At 54.6% G+C, this 13,010-nt stretch overlaps 3 protein-coding genes across 6 annotated transcripts; 2 read left to right on the top strand and 1 right to left on the bottom strand.

The window, feature by feature from the left end:
* Window positions 1-387: 387 nt before the first annotated feature.
* Window positions 388-3,121, top strand: SLC51B (solute carrier family 51 subunit beta). Its single transcript, XM_032123177.1, is given in 7 exon segments — window positions 388-533; window positions 579-630; window positions 632-706; window positions 708-717; window positions 1,139-1,230; window positions 1,982-2,048; window positions 2,051-3,121. Coding segments are annotated over 7 exon segments (591 nt in total). The 3' UTR covers window positions 2,200-3,121.
* Window positions 2,318-12,904, bottom strand: RASL12 (RAS like family 12). 4 transcript variants are annotated; one of them, XM_032122331.1, is made up of 6 exons: window positions 12,299-12,904; window positions 6,326-6,442; window positions 6,167-6,223; window positions 5,031-5,104; window positions 4,757-4,947; window positions 2,318-3,980 (listed from the first exon to the last, which is right to left on the bottom strand). In XM_032122331.1, the coding sequence occupies exons 2-6, from the start codon at window positions 6,432-6,434 to the stop codon at window positions 3,602-3,604; spliced, it is 810 nt and encodes a 269-aa protein (XP_031978222.1). In that variant the 5' UTR covers window positions 6,435-6,442; window positions 12,299-12,904; the 3' UTR covers window positions 2,318-3,601. The 4 variants fall into 4 exon arrangements, with proteins under 4 accessions (XP_031978222.1, XP_031978225.1, XP_031978223.1 ...); XM_032122334.1 differs by lacking the exon at window positions 12,299-12,904 and adding an exon at window positions 8,305-8,586; XM_032122332.1 differs by lacking the exon at window positions 12,299-12,904 and adding an exon at window positions 7,314-8,298.
* Window positions 8,844-10,706, top strand: KBTBD13 (kelch repeat and BTB domain containing 13). The gene has a single exon (XM_032122322.1). It carries the CDS (start codon window positions 8,945-8,947, stop codon window positions 10,325-10,327), a length of 1,383 nt encoding a protein of 460 aa, XP_031978213.1. The 5' UTR covers window positions 8,844-8,944; the 3' UTR covers window positions 10,328-10,706.
* Window positions 12,905-13,010: the final 106 nt, after the last annotated feature.

The following is a 13,010-nucleotide window of genomic DNA, read 5'->3' as shown; positions in this document are numbered from 1 at the left end:
ATTTTCCTCAGTATACACCAGCAGCAGTCTGGCTGAGCCATGGGAAAAGTTGCACCCAGTTCCAGAACTTGGTGTCCATTCCCATCTGCACTCTGTATGTCCTCTGCTTGGGGTTGGCCACAACTTACATGTTGGTTTCTTTGCAGACATTTAAGCTTTTCTGATAAAAAATGCTAGAGTCTAGCTGTGTTTACAAGCCAGCCTGATAAATAGGAATTTATTGCTGGAGGACTGCAGTCCAGAGTCAGATTCCCAGGACTGGTCTTGACAACGCAACTCTCTGGTGAATTGTGGCACACAGAGCTGCCTCTCAGTGGAGGGAACTGGGGAAAGTGGAAAGGCCCTATCAGCATCCTGGGGTCTTTGCAGCCATGGTGCCCCACCATAATGGGTTCTGCAGCCAAAATCACTCTCCACTATTCAGTGCATGAGATCAGGCTGTGCACTCAGGGCTGCATTCTGCCTGCTTGGAGAGACGTGCTGGGCAACCCTGCAAGTGAAGGGGAAGGTCGCTTGCAGTCTGAAGGGCTGCAGTGAGTGACCATTGCATCTTTCTCTTTCCTCCACAGCTGAGGCAGGAGCACAAGTACCTTCCCGACCACCCTGGCCAGCACACACGTGTACGAGCACCACACCAGGCAATGCTACCCTTCCACTGGGCTTGGGAACTGGAACAGCTGGAAGGAAGCTGCTCTGGTTCTTCCGGCAGAGAAGACCGTAAGTCCCATTGGTGTTCCCGGTCTGAGACACAGTCCTTGGCTGTTAACTTTCCTGCTTAACAGAGATGCCTGACGGCATTACCTGAGGAGGTGATTTACCGCAGACACACAAACCCTCAGTCTCACCTCTGGAAGAAGCAGGCCATAGGTGAAGACAGGCAGGAGGCTTTGCTGAGATAGTGTCTCTGGGGTTCAGCCTCTTTCCAGGCAGAGCCTGCCAAGAGAGCAAAGGTCTCTTGTGATTTTGGCAGGGTGAGGGAGCAGATTGACATAGCAGCAGGTCAGTGCCATGAAGATCAACTTCAAAGCCACAAAAATCAAGGACAGAACATCCTGGATGCCCTCAGGAAACACCTGGCCAGGCTCTGTGGGTCACACTGTGCTGTGCCTACTAACCCTGCCTCTCTGCTTTCCCTCAGCCTCAACATGGAATTACTCTGTCCTTGCGCTTTCCCTCGCGACCATGATTTTGGGTCTTGTTCTTCTGACCATTAACATTGTGCGAAACAGGTGAGTCAGGAAAATTTGAGAATCTTCTGGTGTGTGGTGGTGCCCTGAAATCCTCACAGGCAGACAGACACAGGGGTTTGGCAGGGCAGGACAAACCCTAAGTGATGAGGAGAAAAGCAAAGACAAACTCCCTTTGAACCATTTTTTGTTATAAAACCTTGCCTGATGCCTGCTCTCTTTGTGTCACTTGGAACAAGCCCCTTCCCTTCTCTGAGTCCTGGATCCAGTAAAGGTCTGCACAGCCCTGCCCAGCCCAGCAAGGCTGCTGGGAGGGAAGTGATGATAACTATGCTGTGATGTGCTTTCCCCTAAGTATAGGGGCTCTGGAGCAGGACTCCCAGCCTTTCTCCATCCACATCCCCACACTGTTCCCCTGTTGCTGCACAACCCCACACCTGAGGAGCAACTCACTGTTTGCTACTGTACGAAAACTTAGCTCTGTGTCAGAGCTGCTGTCTTCAGACCAAGAAAAGAGCTAATGCTACGAGCCTGCCTCGCACTCCCTCTAGTGATGGCTGGCTGCGTGCTGCTCCTGACATCAGGAGCTGGGTGCTCTCGAAGTGTGAATCCCACAGCTGTGTGTGCTCAAACACTTCAGAGCTCTTACCTGTCAGCGTTTGCCCATAAGCAGCTGGCGTGTTCCAGGAACATGGTGCAAACTGACGGCTGTGACCATCACCAGGGTAGGTGCCCTCAGATGTGGGCTGGGCTTGCTGCTTCACTCCATGTGTCCTTGTGCCTTCCCTGCAGGAAAAAGGAAGATCCTCGTGAATGGAGAAGCAGCACAAACCACACAGCAGGTTGACCTGGATGCCAAGCAAGCCTGGTGCCTGTGCAGGAATACAGCCCGCCGAGCCGCAAAAAGCAGGAGCCAGGGCCCCAGGACCGGAGACCAGGGGACGTGACGGTCCAGTGGAAGGACGGGACTGTCACGTCCCTGTACACGGAGATGTCTGAGGAGGCCATATAGTGGCAGCTGAAGTCAGCCCATTTAGGCCTTAAGAAAGGTATCGGAAGGTCTCAGTTCATAGGGATGGAAGTTTAAAAATGCAGTTTAGCCTGGGAAAAGAGAAGAGTGAAACAAGAAAGCAGCAGAGTTGCACCTGCAGGAGGGGCCCTGGGCTCAGCTCCTGCCTGGCTGGTGTTCCCCCATTGCTCTCGGCTGCTTCCAGCCTTCCCTCCAGTGCCAACTTCATCTTCTTCCTCAGGTGCTGCAAACAAGAGGGAGCTGAGCCAGGGAAGGAGGTGGGAAGCTTGGCGTGCAGTCAGGCAGGGTAACCACCCTCACTTCCCATCAGCAACACTGAAGCTGAGGCATTTTTATTCTTTTCAGAATCATCTTTATTAAAATACTTTCCAATCAAAATGCTGTATCGAATCTCTCTATCAGTAAGGTCATATATAAATATATATATATATATATATATATGGCTATATGTACAAATATACACATGGATATTTTACTCTGCAAAGTAACTGCAACTCCAGGGAGAAGCAGAACATTTAACCTGATAGAGCACCTGAAACCAAACACCCAGCCCTTGGCCCTGGCTTGGGCACAGGTAGAGCCTGATCTGCTCCAGGATTCCCTTTGTGTCCTTTGCTGGGCACGTAGAAGCCATTAAATAATTTAGGACATTATTGGAAATATACCAGTCTTTTAAACAAAGGCTTTTCAGACCATGTCCTCGTCAGCAAAGCATCTCCTTGCATAGCCTCTGGAAAGGGATGCCATAGTGTAAAAAGTTGATTAAAAAAGCAGCAATTTTGGTGTGACTTAGCTTGATGTGTGGGTATCAGTTTCAGGCTACCTGAGGCCTTTAAGCAGCTGAAACAGTATCGGCACCTTTTTTATCTGGATTTAAAAAAAAATAAAAATTCCTCCTACTTAATGCTCAGTCGGGGACCTGTGGGATGAATGAGATGGGTGCCTCCATGCTGGATTAATGATTAATTCCCCCTTCCTGGGCTCCTGTAGCTGTGTGCCAGGTGCCCAAGCTGGGTGGGGGCTGTGGGGGATAGCCCTTACCCTCCCAATGGTATCCACAGCTCTGGCTCCTTTGGGAGCTTCTGCATCCTCATGGAAAACTGAGCTGGCCCCAGTACCAGTGGCAGGACAGGGTGCAAACACCACAGCAGCACTGGGCAGGGGCAGGCAGAACAATGCCACAGCCCATGTAGGACCCTTGGCACCCTGCCTGCTTGCCAGGTTGCCACTGCTGGCTTTGCCCCGACACGGAGTCTGGGGCCGCCATCTGCCAGTGGCTGCTGCAGTGCCTGTGAGTCCATCATGGAAAATCTCACCCCCTGCGGAGCTGGGGGGATGGATGAGAGTGTCTCTCAACCCTCTCTGCAGCCCACAGGGATGTGTCCTAAAATATCTTGAAGCCTTTCAGCAGGGTGAGTGTGGGAGCCTTCCTTTTGCTCTGAGCCCGCGAGGACTTGATGGTGACCAGCTTGGCCTGGGCCACTGAGGGGATCTCCTTGTAGTTGACGGTGGAGAGGGTGTTGAAGGTGCAGGTGGCCAAGCTGTGGTGGGTGGGCAGGGCCACCGGCGTGGCCACGGGTGGGCAGGGCCGCTCCTCGGAGATGAAGAGTGGCCGCAGGTTCCACTCGGCCTGGCGCCGCACCTCCCGCACGGCCTCGTGGAAGACGTGCTGCACCCGGGCGAAGTCCTGGCATGCCGACACCTCATGGAAAAGGCACCCAAACCGGCTGGCGAGGGACATCCCCTCTGCTGAGGGCACCTGCCTGGTGAGAGGGGAGCGGATGGGTGCAAGATCCCTTGGGGCATGGCAGCCACCCAAAAAGGGTGCAGGCAACAGATCCTGCATCCCATGCCTGATTCCCAAAGAGCATCAGGGTAGCACCTGCCCACCCCTGCCCTAGGACAAACAGGTACATGAATCCAAAAGACTTTTGCCTTTCCCAAAATCCCAGAGTAACGGTCTCTTTGTGTCCTCGGGGAATCACACAGCTTCCCTTTCAGAGATGTGTTCCAGGGACCTGGGGGAGGGTGTGAGGGCAGTGCACTGGGAAGCAGGGAGGAGGAGATGGGGCAGGTCCTTGCTGTGGGGAGGGGGATACCTCCATCCTGGGAGCACAGGGGTTTCAGCAATGCACGTGACTCAGGGACCCATGGGACCACAGAGCAGCACAAAAGGCCAGAAAAACATACCAGGCACATCCAGTCCTGGCAGTGCGGCTGGGACTAGAGGGCTCCAAGGAAAGGAAGGGCACGTCCAGAGGGGCTCCTCTGGCTCAAGTCCTCCCAGGGATGGTGATGTTGCCTCACCACTCAGCCAAAAAACATCCCACTAAAAATACCAACAGGCTCAAAATAAACACATCACTGCTTGGGCAGGAGAGCAGAAACTTCGGGGATGTGGGAGGATGTTGCAAATACTAATGGGGATGGAAATACTCGTAAAGAAATTGGATTTGGGTTTTGCATCCCAGCTGGAGGGATGGGGGATCCGTGAGCTCTCTCCCACGGGGAACAGGCAGCTTTACCACGTGCCCGATACCTGTACTGCTCCATGTCCAGTTTGTTTCCCAGCAGGAGTACGGGGCAGCGGCACTGGCAGCCCTGTGCATGCACGGCGAGGACCTCGAGGTAGCGCTGGCAGCCCTCAAAGCTCTTCCTGTCGTCAATGCTGTAGACAACAAGGAAGGCGCTGGCCCAGCACAGGTAGCGCTCGCAGTTCCCAGGGCCATCCTGGGGGTGAGAGGAGCAGCTGAGCCACGGTCCAGTCATGGTCCAGCCTTGGTCCAGCTGGTCATCACCCCCCAGTGCCTCACCTGGTCAGCTGTGTCCATCACCTTCAACAGCACAGGCTGCTGGTCCACCAGCTCCTCCGAGGAGTAGGTGTCCTCTGCAAGGAGAAGGGTGGTTGTGAGGATGGGGTGGCACATCCTGTCTTCTTCAAAGCCAAGCAAAGCCCGGGATGCTTGGCATACCATGGAAAAATTTCAGCTCTGATGAGGAGCATCCTCCACCAATGCCTCCCACCTTACTCCTCCCATTATTTTGAGGGACTGGTGGTGATGTTGCTGGGCAAGCCTGGCTAGGAGCGCTTATTTCTCCCCATGTGCTGCAAGCATGGGCTTGCGTGGGAGAAGGAGGGAGAAGAAGGAGCTTGGCACAACAATCCCTGCACCTAGGGCTTGGCCCTTATCTAAAATCCACAGCCTGGTGAGATAAAGTGAGCTGGGGGCTTGACATGGGACTGTTTCCCAATAAATCAAGCAAGAGGAGCAGTCCTTTCTTTTGGAAGGAGGCCAGGCAGGGAGAGCCATTCAGCCATTCCCTCAGGAGAAAGATGCTTTCTTTGGGCTGGCTTTTAACGGATGTGTTTCGGAAAGGTTTTGACGTGGGAAGATGAAACCACATTCCCAAAAATATCCAAGGAAGAAAGTATTTATCCTTCTTTCTAAGAGTCACTGAATTATTAGGGGCTGGAGTTGGTTTGTGGACAAGGTCCATATCTTCCTAATGTCCCTGATAAATCATTTATGGTTCTTCCCCACAGCCTGGAGTCAGGCCTAGGAAAATTGTTATTAATTACTCAAGTGAGTGGAAAAAAAATGCCCAGAACTGCTCGCCGCAAAACTCAGCCCGAGGGTTGCCTGCTGTGCACCCATCCTCATTCCCCTCAGCCCAACAGACAATGAGATGCTCCTCAAAGAGCCCAAAGAATTCAGCTTTTGGGTTTTTTAGGGGGGCGATGCCAAGGAGCCAACATTCCCTGTGGGACATGCCCCCAGAGAGGGCGCTGCTTTCACCTCTGTTTTCACAGACAGTTTTGGGTCAAATCCAGCCCTTCTTGTTGTTTTTATATAATTTTGGGTGGGGTTTTTTTGTTCCCTTACATGCCAATTCATGGGAAACGCAGGAGATTGGAAAGGATGCTCCATGGGATGAGAACGTGTCTTACCCAAGTTGGGATCATATTCGCTGATGAACCTCTTGGTTAGAAACTTCACGGTCAGAGCTGCAGGGGGTGAAAGAGGCAGGTGAGGCAGGTGTCCCCTCACGGCACCCCGGCAGCTCCCCGATGCCCTGCCCTGCTCGTGGCTGTGGGTGCACATCTCACCTGACTTGCCGGCCCCTCTGCACCCCAGGACGGCCACGTTGCACTCAGGGAGGGGACTCTGGGGTGGCCGCTCGCCGCTGGCTCGGGGTTTGCCGAACATCGAGGACATCCTCGGTCCTGCGGGAGAGAGCGGGGGGACATAGAGCACCCGCTGCCATGCCGGATAGGGACCTTCTCACTGCCTGAGAGGGTGCCCCAGCCTGGGGAAGAGAAGGTCTCAGCAGCACCAGGGTGGGAGATCCCCTCTCCTCCATCCGCATCCTGGAGCCAGGCTGGCTGGCATCCTCATCCCACAGTGGCGGCCAGCACCCCACCCAAAGACAGGGACCCCCCAGCGTCCTGCCCACCCATCACACGCCAGAAAGAGAAGAGAAACGCAGCCTCCCACCTTAAAACCTACGGCCGGAGGGGACGTGGGGCTCTCCGGGAGCGCGGGGCTGGGGAAGCAGCGGCCCCTCCGCGGCCGGGGCTGGGATGAATGAGGCAGGCGGAGGCGAGCGCGGCTCCCGCTGCTCGGGCTCCAGCCAAACTCCTTGTAAGGAAAGCTGCCACGCCGCGGGGCAGGACACGCTGCCCCGGCCACCCCGAGGACGGTGCCCCCGGCAGGGCACACGCCAGCACCACGAGCTCCCCCGGCTTCGGGCAGGGACCCCCGAGCCCGAAGCCTGCCGTGCCTCAGCTCGGTGGCCACTTCGCCATGTCCCGGCACCTTCTTCAGCCCTCAGCTCCTCGCCGTGTCCCCAGTAAGCCCAAGCCTGGTCCCTCTGCCCTGGCTGAGGCTGGCGCACTCATCACACCTCCGGCCGGCAGGAGCAGCACCCGGAGCTGCCTGTCCAGCCACCCTGCCCACCACCTGCCCGGCTCCTTCGGATGCAATTAAGCACAGACACCTTCTGCTGCCGGCAGAGTCTTTCGAGGGAGAAAAATACTCTTTTCCCACCCAAAAGACTCAGTCCCAAGAGGAAAAGGGAGCCCGGGGAGTACTCACCAGTGCCCGCACCAATCCATCAGCCGGCACCCAGTGGCTCTGAGCCTGAGTAGGTGGCAGAGGCTGAAGTCAGCGTTGTCATGGCGATCACAGCCATTTGGGATAGGGCTTAACAGCCGGGACCACAGGATATGGCCCCTGGACCGGCCCCGAGGGACTGCGGGGAGGGGTCATAGCCGAGGCTGGAGAGCGAAGGCTGCTCCGTGGCCATGCGGGGCTGCTGCACCCTTGGGAATATTGTCCGTTAATACAGGCAGGATATTTTTAAACCCTCCCAAAATAGTCTGGGAGTGTGGAAGTCCCTGCAAGCCCCAGGGATGGGGAGGATGGGGATCACAGGGATAACTCCCCTGTGGAAAGCAGAGCCCCTCTGAGGACCTCTGACCCCAGACTCCCTTTGGACACAGGTCTAGGGTGCTTAAAAGCAATTGGAACTAAACACGGTATTTTAAGCTGGGTATCCATGAGGATCAATTACAGCGGTCCAAGTGCAAAACTCTCCCCTTCTCCCTTAAACTCACACTTTTGGGGAAACCTGCTGGGGCCATGACCCTGAGGCAACAGCTTTGCCATCATGCACTGCCCTGAAAGTTTCCAGCTGCTGGGATGAGGAGGTTAAGGAGGGAGCAAAAAATAGACCTTCAACGGGATGGGCTGCTCAGGTTAAATGATTCATCAAAACCAAAACACCAGTTGAAAACTAATCACGGGTAGTGATGGGGAGATCCAGGAAGGAGGCCCCCAGGTGAGCCCTGTTGTCAGCCTTCCTTGGCACCCCACAGCAGAGGTGAAATGGGATTTCTAGCCAGAAAAAGCTGTGATTAACATACACAAACAAGTGATGTGCCACAAGTAACACTTTTCCTCACTGTCAGCCTGTGTGTCAGTAAAAAGGGGTTTATCTCTCCCCTCTGCCAGGTATTATAGGGAGCTGGGCAAGCCCTGAGGCCAGAGGGGAGGTTTTTTGGTTGCTGCACTTCCTTTTTCTCACCATGAGATCCCAGGTGAAGCACAGGCTGGCTTACGGCTCCTTGCAGCTGCCATGGATGTTGCAGATGCTGCTGTGGGGCAGGTCGCAAAGGAAGGTCTCTCCCTGCCCATGGCAACGCTTGAGGAAGAGCCAAGTCCCTTTCCCATGGCTGAGGTGGGTGGCAATGAGATTTGCTGATGTCGTTTACCTCCCTGGGCTGTAAACTCCATGTTTTAAGGGAAAAAAAATAGTGTGGCCATATGCTCTCCCCAGCAAGTGTGCTGCCCTCCCCAGGTTGGGGACTGTTCCTTTAGGGTATTACTAGGACGATGCCTGGAAGTGGAGAGAATAAAACCTGATTTCTCCTGAGTGGCTGGGCATACTCCATGGGATGATCCAGGCACCTCTGCCGTGCCCAGCGCTGGCTGGTGACACTGGAACCCTGCCTGAGTTTGGGTGGGCAGCTGAGCCTGGCGGATACCTTTGAAGGGCCCCGGTCACAAGCTCAGCTATCTTTAGCCCAAGGTATTTATATTACAAGGCCGCTGGGCAGTGCAGCAAAGGCATCAAAGAGTGGAGAAGGCCGGAGGGGGCTGTACTGGGCACAAAGGGACATCGGGTGCTCCCCCACCCCTGAGAGCTGCTCAGGTCCCAGGAGAGAATGACCCCAGAGGAGGGAGGTTCCCAGGCAGGGCCCCCGGAGCGGGTGCGTATCCGGGTGGAGGAGCAGTCATTCTCGGTGGAGAAGACCTTGCTGGTGGAGAGCAGTGAGTACTTCCGTGCCCTCTTCCGCTCGGGCATGAGGGAGAGCACACAGGAGGAGATCGGGCTGGGGGAGCTGAGTGCAGCCGGGTTCCTCGCTATGCTGCGGGTGCTGGCGGGTGAGAGGCCTGTCCTTGGCAGCGAGGAGACCTTCCAGGCAGTGGAATGTGCTGCCTTCCTGCAGGTGAAGCCCTTGGCCAAGTACTTGATCCACTCCATCAACTCTGACAACTGCATCCTGCTGTACCAAGCCGCTGCCATATTTGGCCTCCTGGATCTCTTCCACTGTGCTGCGCTCTACATCAGGGACAGCTACACTGAGCTGGAGGAGTACCTGGACTGCCTCTCTGATGACCTGCTGGCCTATGTGGAAGCCCTCCTACCCAGCACCTTTGTGGCAGTGGGAGCCCACACACCCACCTTCGAGTTCTTAGAGGACCTCTCCAGGACCATCTGCTACCTGGACGAGGAGACCAACACGTGGAGGACCCTCTCCTGCCTTCCACTGAGTGCCAGCACGTTCCTAGCCGGCATGGCAACCATGGATAATAAGATCTACATTGTGGGTGGCGTCTACGGAGCCAACAAGCAGGTGGTAGAGAGCAGCTTCTGCTATGATGCTGACACCAACGCCTGGAGTGAGTTCCCCAGCCCTCACCAGCTGCGCTACGACGTCAGGCTGGTGGGCCATGAGGGCTACCTCTATGCCATTGGTGGCGAGTATGAGAAGATCTCACTCAAGTCCGTGGAGAGGTACGACCTGGCCTCCAGCACCTGGACATTCGTCTCCGACCTGCCACAGCCGAGCACGGCAGCGCCCTGTGCCCAAGCCTTGGGGCAGATCTTTGTTTGCTTGTGGCAGCCACTGGACACCACTGTCATCTATGAGTATGAGACCCAGCAAGACGCGTGGCTTCCCGTCACCGAGCTCAAGCGGCACCAGAGCTACGGGCACTGCATGGTGGCCCATCGTGACAACCTCTACATCATGCGCAACGGCCCCTATGACGACTTCTTGCGTTGTGTCATCGACTGCTTCAACCTGAGATCGCGGCAGTGGAGCGCCCTGCCTGGGCAGTTCATGAACAGCAAGGGAGCCCTCTTCACCGCTGTCGTCAGGGGTGACACCATCTACACCGTCAACAAGATGCTGACGCTCCTCTACTCCGTGGAAGAGGAGACCTGGAAGCAGAAGAAGGAGCGGGCAGGTTTCCCACGCAGCGGCTCCCTGCAGACCTTCCTCCTGCGGCTGCCAAGACGTGAACATGACATCGCAACGTAGCTGATCCCCCATCCCATGTCAGGATGCTCTCCTTGCAAAGGCCTCAGCTCTGCACTCACTGCTCCCCTGGGCTCCTCTCCTCCTCCATGGAGCTGTGCTCAGGACCAGGGATGCATCATGTTGGACCTTGGAGGTGACATCAGACCCTGCCAGACGGAAAGGGCAGCTGCTGTCTGCCTCTTCCTGCCCTGCAGGGGCACAAAGTCCTGTCAGCCATGAGCTCACAAGCCAGCTGTGTGCAGGACATTGTGGCTTCTGCAGAGGACAGATACCACAGAGGTGCAAACATGGGATTTATTTATTCTGACTGCACTCTGAGGGTGTGCAGCATTCCACCTCCTCTCTGCCTCAATGGAAAATCATTCATTACATGCCAGAATTAAAAGGAAAACTATAGAAAAGCTTCTCATTACTGTGTTTTTCATTACTCTTAGGTTTGGGGTTTCTTTTCCCTCATGCTTCTGAAGGAAAATACCTCCTAACGGGGATCTATGTCAGGACTTGCTCCTGCCCCTGAATGCTTTTTCAGCTGCAGCTCAGTTTCAGAGCCATATGTGGGAGTGCGGTTCCCACGCAGCCCTGCACTCCCCTGGGAATTCTCCGTGGCTGCAGCAGGGTCCTGAGAGGAGGAGGGGAGATGGGGAGTGAAGGAAAGCAGCTCCTGGGCATCAGGTGCTTAATGTGCCAAGGGTTTTCTGGGACCTGGGAACAATCCATCACCCCCCCAAGCCCCAGTGGGCTGGCAAGTGCTGGCTCTCACCGGAGACTCACTTGAGACAAGTCAGGGTCTTTCGAGGACATGGCAAAGCTTGGTAGTACAGAGGGTGCCAAAAGGAAAGGAGGGAGAGGTAGCAGCACCATTACATGGTGATACCAGGCTTTCAGAGCTCCACAGCCAGAGGAGATTAGATCCCACCACCCAGTGTTGAGGGTTGACAGCCCTCAAGACCAGCTCTGGGGATGGCTGGGGAGCACAGAGCTCCCCTCTGTGACCATAGGGGCCAATGCAGCAGCAAACCCAGACCCCGGCTCAGCTCGCTTCCCATCCATGGGGCAGGCTTTGGGCTGCCTGTGCTGTCCAGGCTGGGAGGGAGCGGAAGGGAATACCAGCCAGAATGCTTCAAATACCTCCGCTGCTGATCCTCGCCAAGTCTCAGCATTTTCAAAACAGTTCCCGCATTTGAGAATAAATCCACTCAATGCAACCGCAAATCAAAACAAACCAGAAAACCCCATCTTGCACCCACAGCCAGATGGAAAACCACTGGATGCGCCTTGTCCCCATTTGCTCTCTGCCACTGGGCCAGGCCACCACCCTGCTGTCACCCATGAGGGGACCGCTGCCGGTGGAGCTGCAGGTCTGGTGGTGGCAAGGGGGAGGCAGGGGACACCAATGGACCTGTCCCAGCTCTGCACTGTGGGCACTGTGAGCTGAGCAGCATTTCAGTCCCTGGATGGACTGTTACAGGAACCCATCAAATCAAATCATTGTCCCCTTCCCAGACAAAGCCAATTAACATTTCACATTGTCTTCTCCTGAGAGCAGCACATCGAAGCACATTGCTTTAAAACAATTTTAAGTTGAACAAACAGCTTAAACATCCATTAAAATAAAGCTAAAATAATTCTGTTACTAAAATATTTATGTTGGGCTTGCGTGGCCAACCCTAGACCACAAAACTTGGCAGGCTTACCTCTTCCCTCCATCTCTGACATCAAGTGATACAACCTCCTCCCCACCTCCACATACCGCTTTTTGACAGTTCAGGGGTTTACAAAGATATTTGTCAACAAAATGCAAAAGGTTTTAAGTGTAGCACTTGAGGGAAAGCGTGAATCTTGGCAGGCAGCTGACTATGGCACGGATGCTCCCAAGAGCCATTTGTTGCATCCATCAATCCAGGCTGTGATCCAGAAAGTAACACAAAATCATTTTAGATGCAAACGGAGGAAAAGAGATACATTTCTTACCTCTGCAAGAAACAATGATCCAGAACCAAACAAGCCACTAAGGAGGGCGAGAAGCTGCTCAGCCTTTGCACAGTGAGTTGGCGCTGCCAGTGTGCTTTTGCTCCACCAGAATCCAGCACCACTGGCACCAGCACAGCACCCTTATCTTCCCCTTTCCATCCTCACAGTGTTTGCTCCGCCAAAGATCACAGTTCGAGACGACGCGATCTGCCTGATCACAGTTTAACCTTTTGCAAGTCTCGTTTTTAAGGTGACATCATCTTGGCAAGGGGGAATGTAAGGAAAAGCTGTCTGTAGATGGACTTGCCTTATAAGGTCCGTATCAAAAATAAAAGCTTGTATAACCAAGGGAAAGCAGGAGGAAAAACAGGGCTGGGAGGTCAGCCTGTGAGCTCCCCAGGAATATCTGCCTACGACATACAAGGTGCTGCATTTTCCATTTCAATGCCATTAAAGAAGAGCAGGAATAAAGCATCCTTGGGGATGGATGGGTCAACTCCCCCAAAACCTGGATGCCAAGTTTCCTTGTTGCATCCAGGCAAGAATGAAGGCAGCCATGGAGAGCTATACCTTCCCGTTGTTGTCTGGCACCCACCTGGAGATCCAGGGAGAAGGGACATGGTGTTTTACCTTGATGGCAGTATACTGAGCTGCGAGATTGTTTGGAAGGATACAGTGGAAAAATGATACTAATACAACTAAGGATTTTCTC

The sequence above is a fragment of the Corvus moneduloides genome, chromosome 13, assembly GCF_009650955.1.
Source record: "Corvus moneduloides isolate bCorMon1 chromosome 13, bCorMon1.pri, whole genome shotgun sequence".
Classification (NCBI taxonomy): domain Eukaryota; kingdom Metazoa; phylum Chordata; class Aves; order Passeriformes; family Corvidae; genus Corvus; species Corvus moneduloides.
Note: the sequence above shows the minus strand (reverse complement) of the source record. Positions and strands in the feature narration are given on the sequence as shown.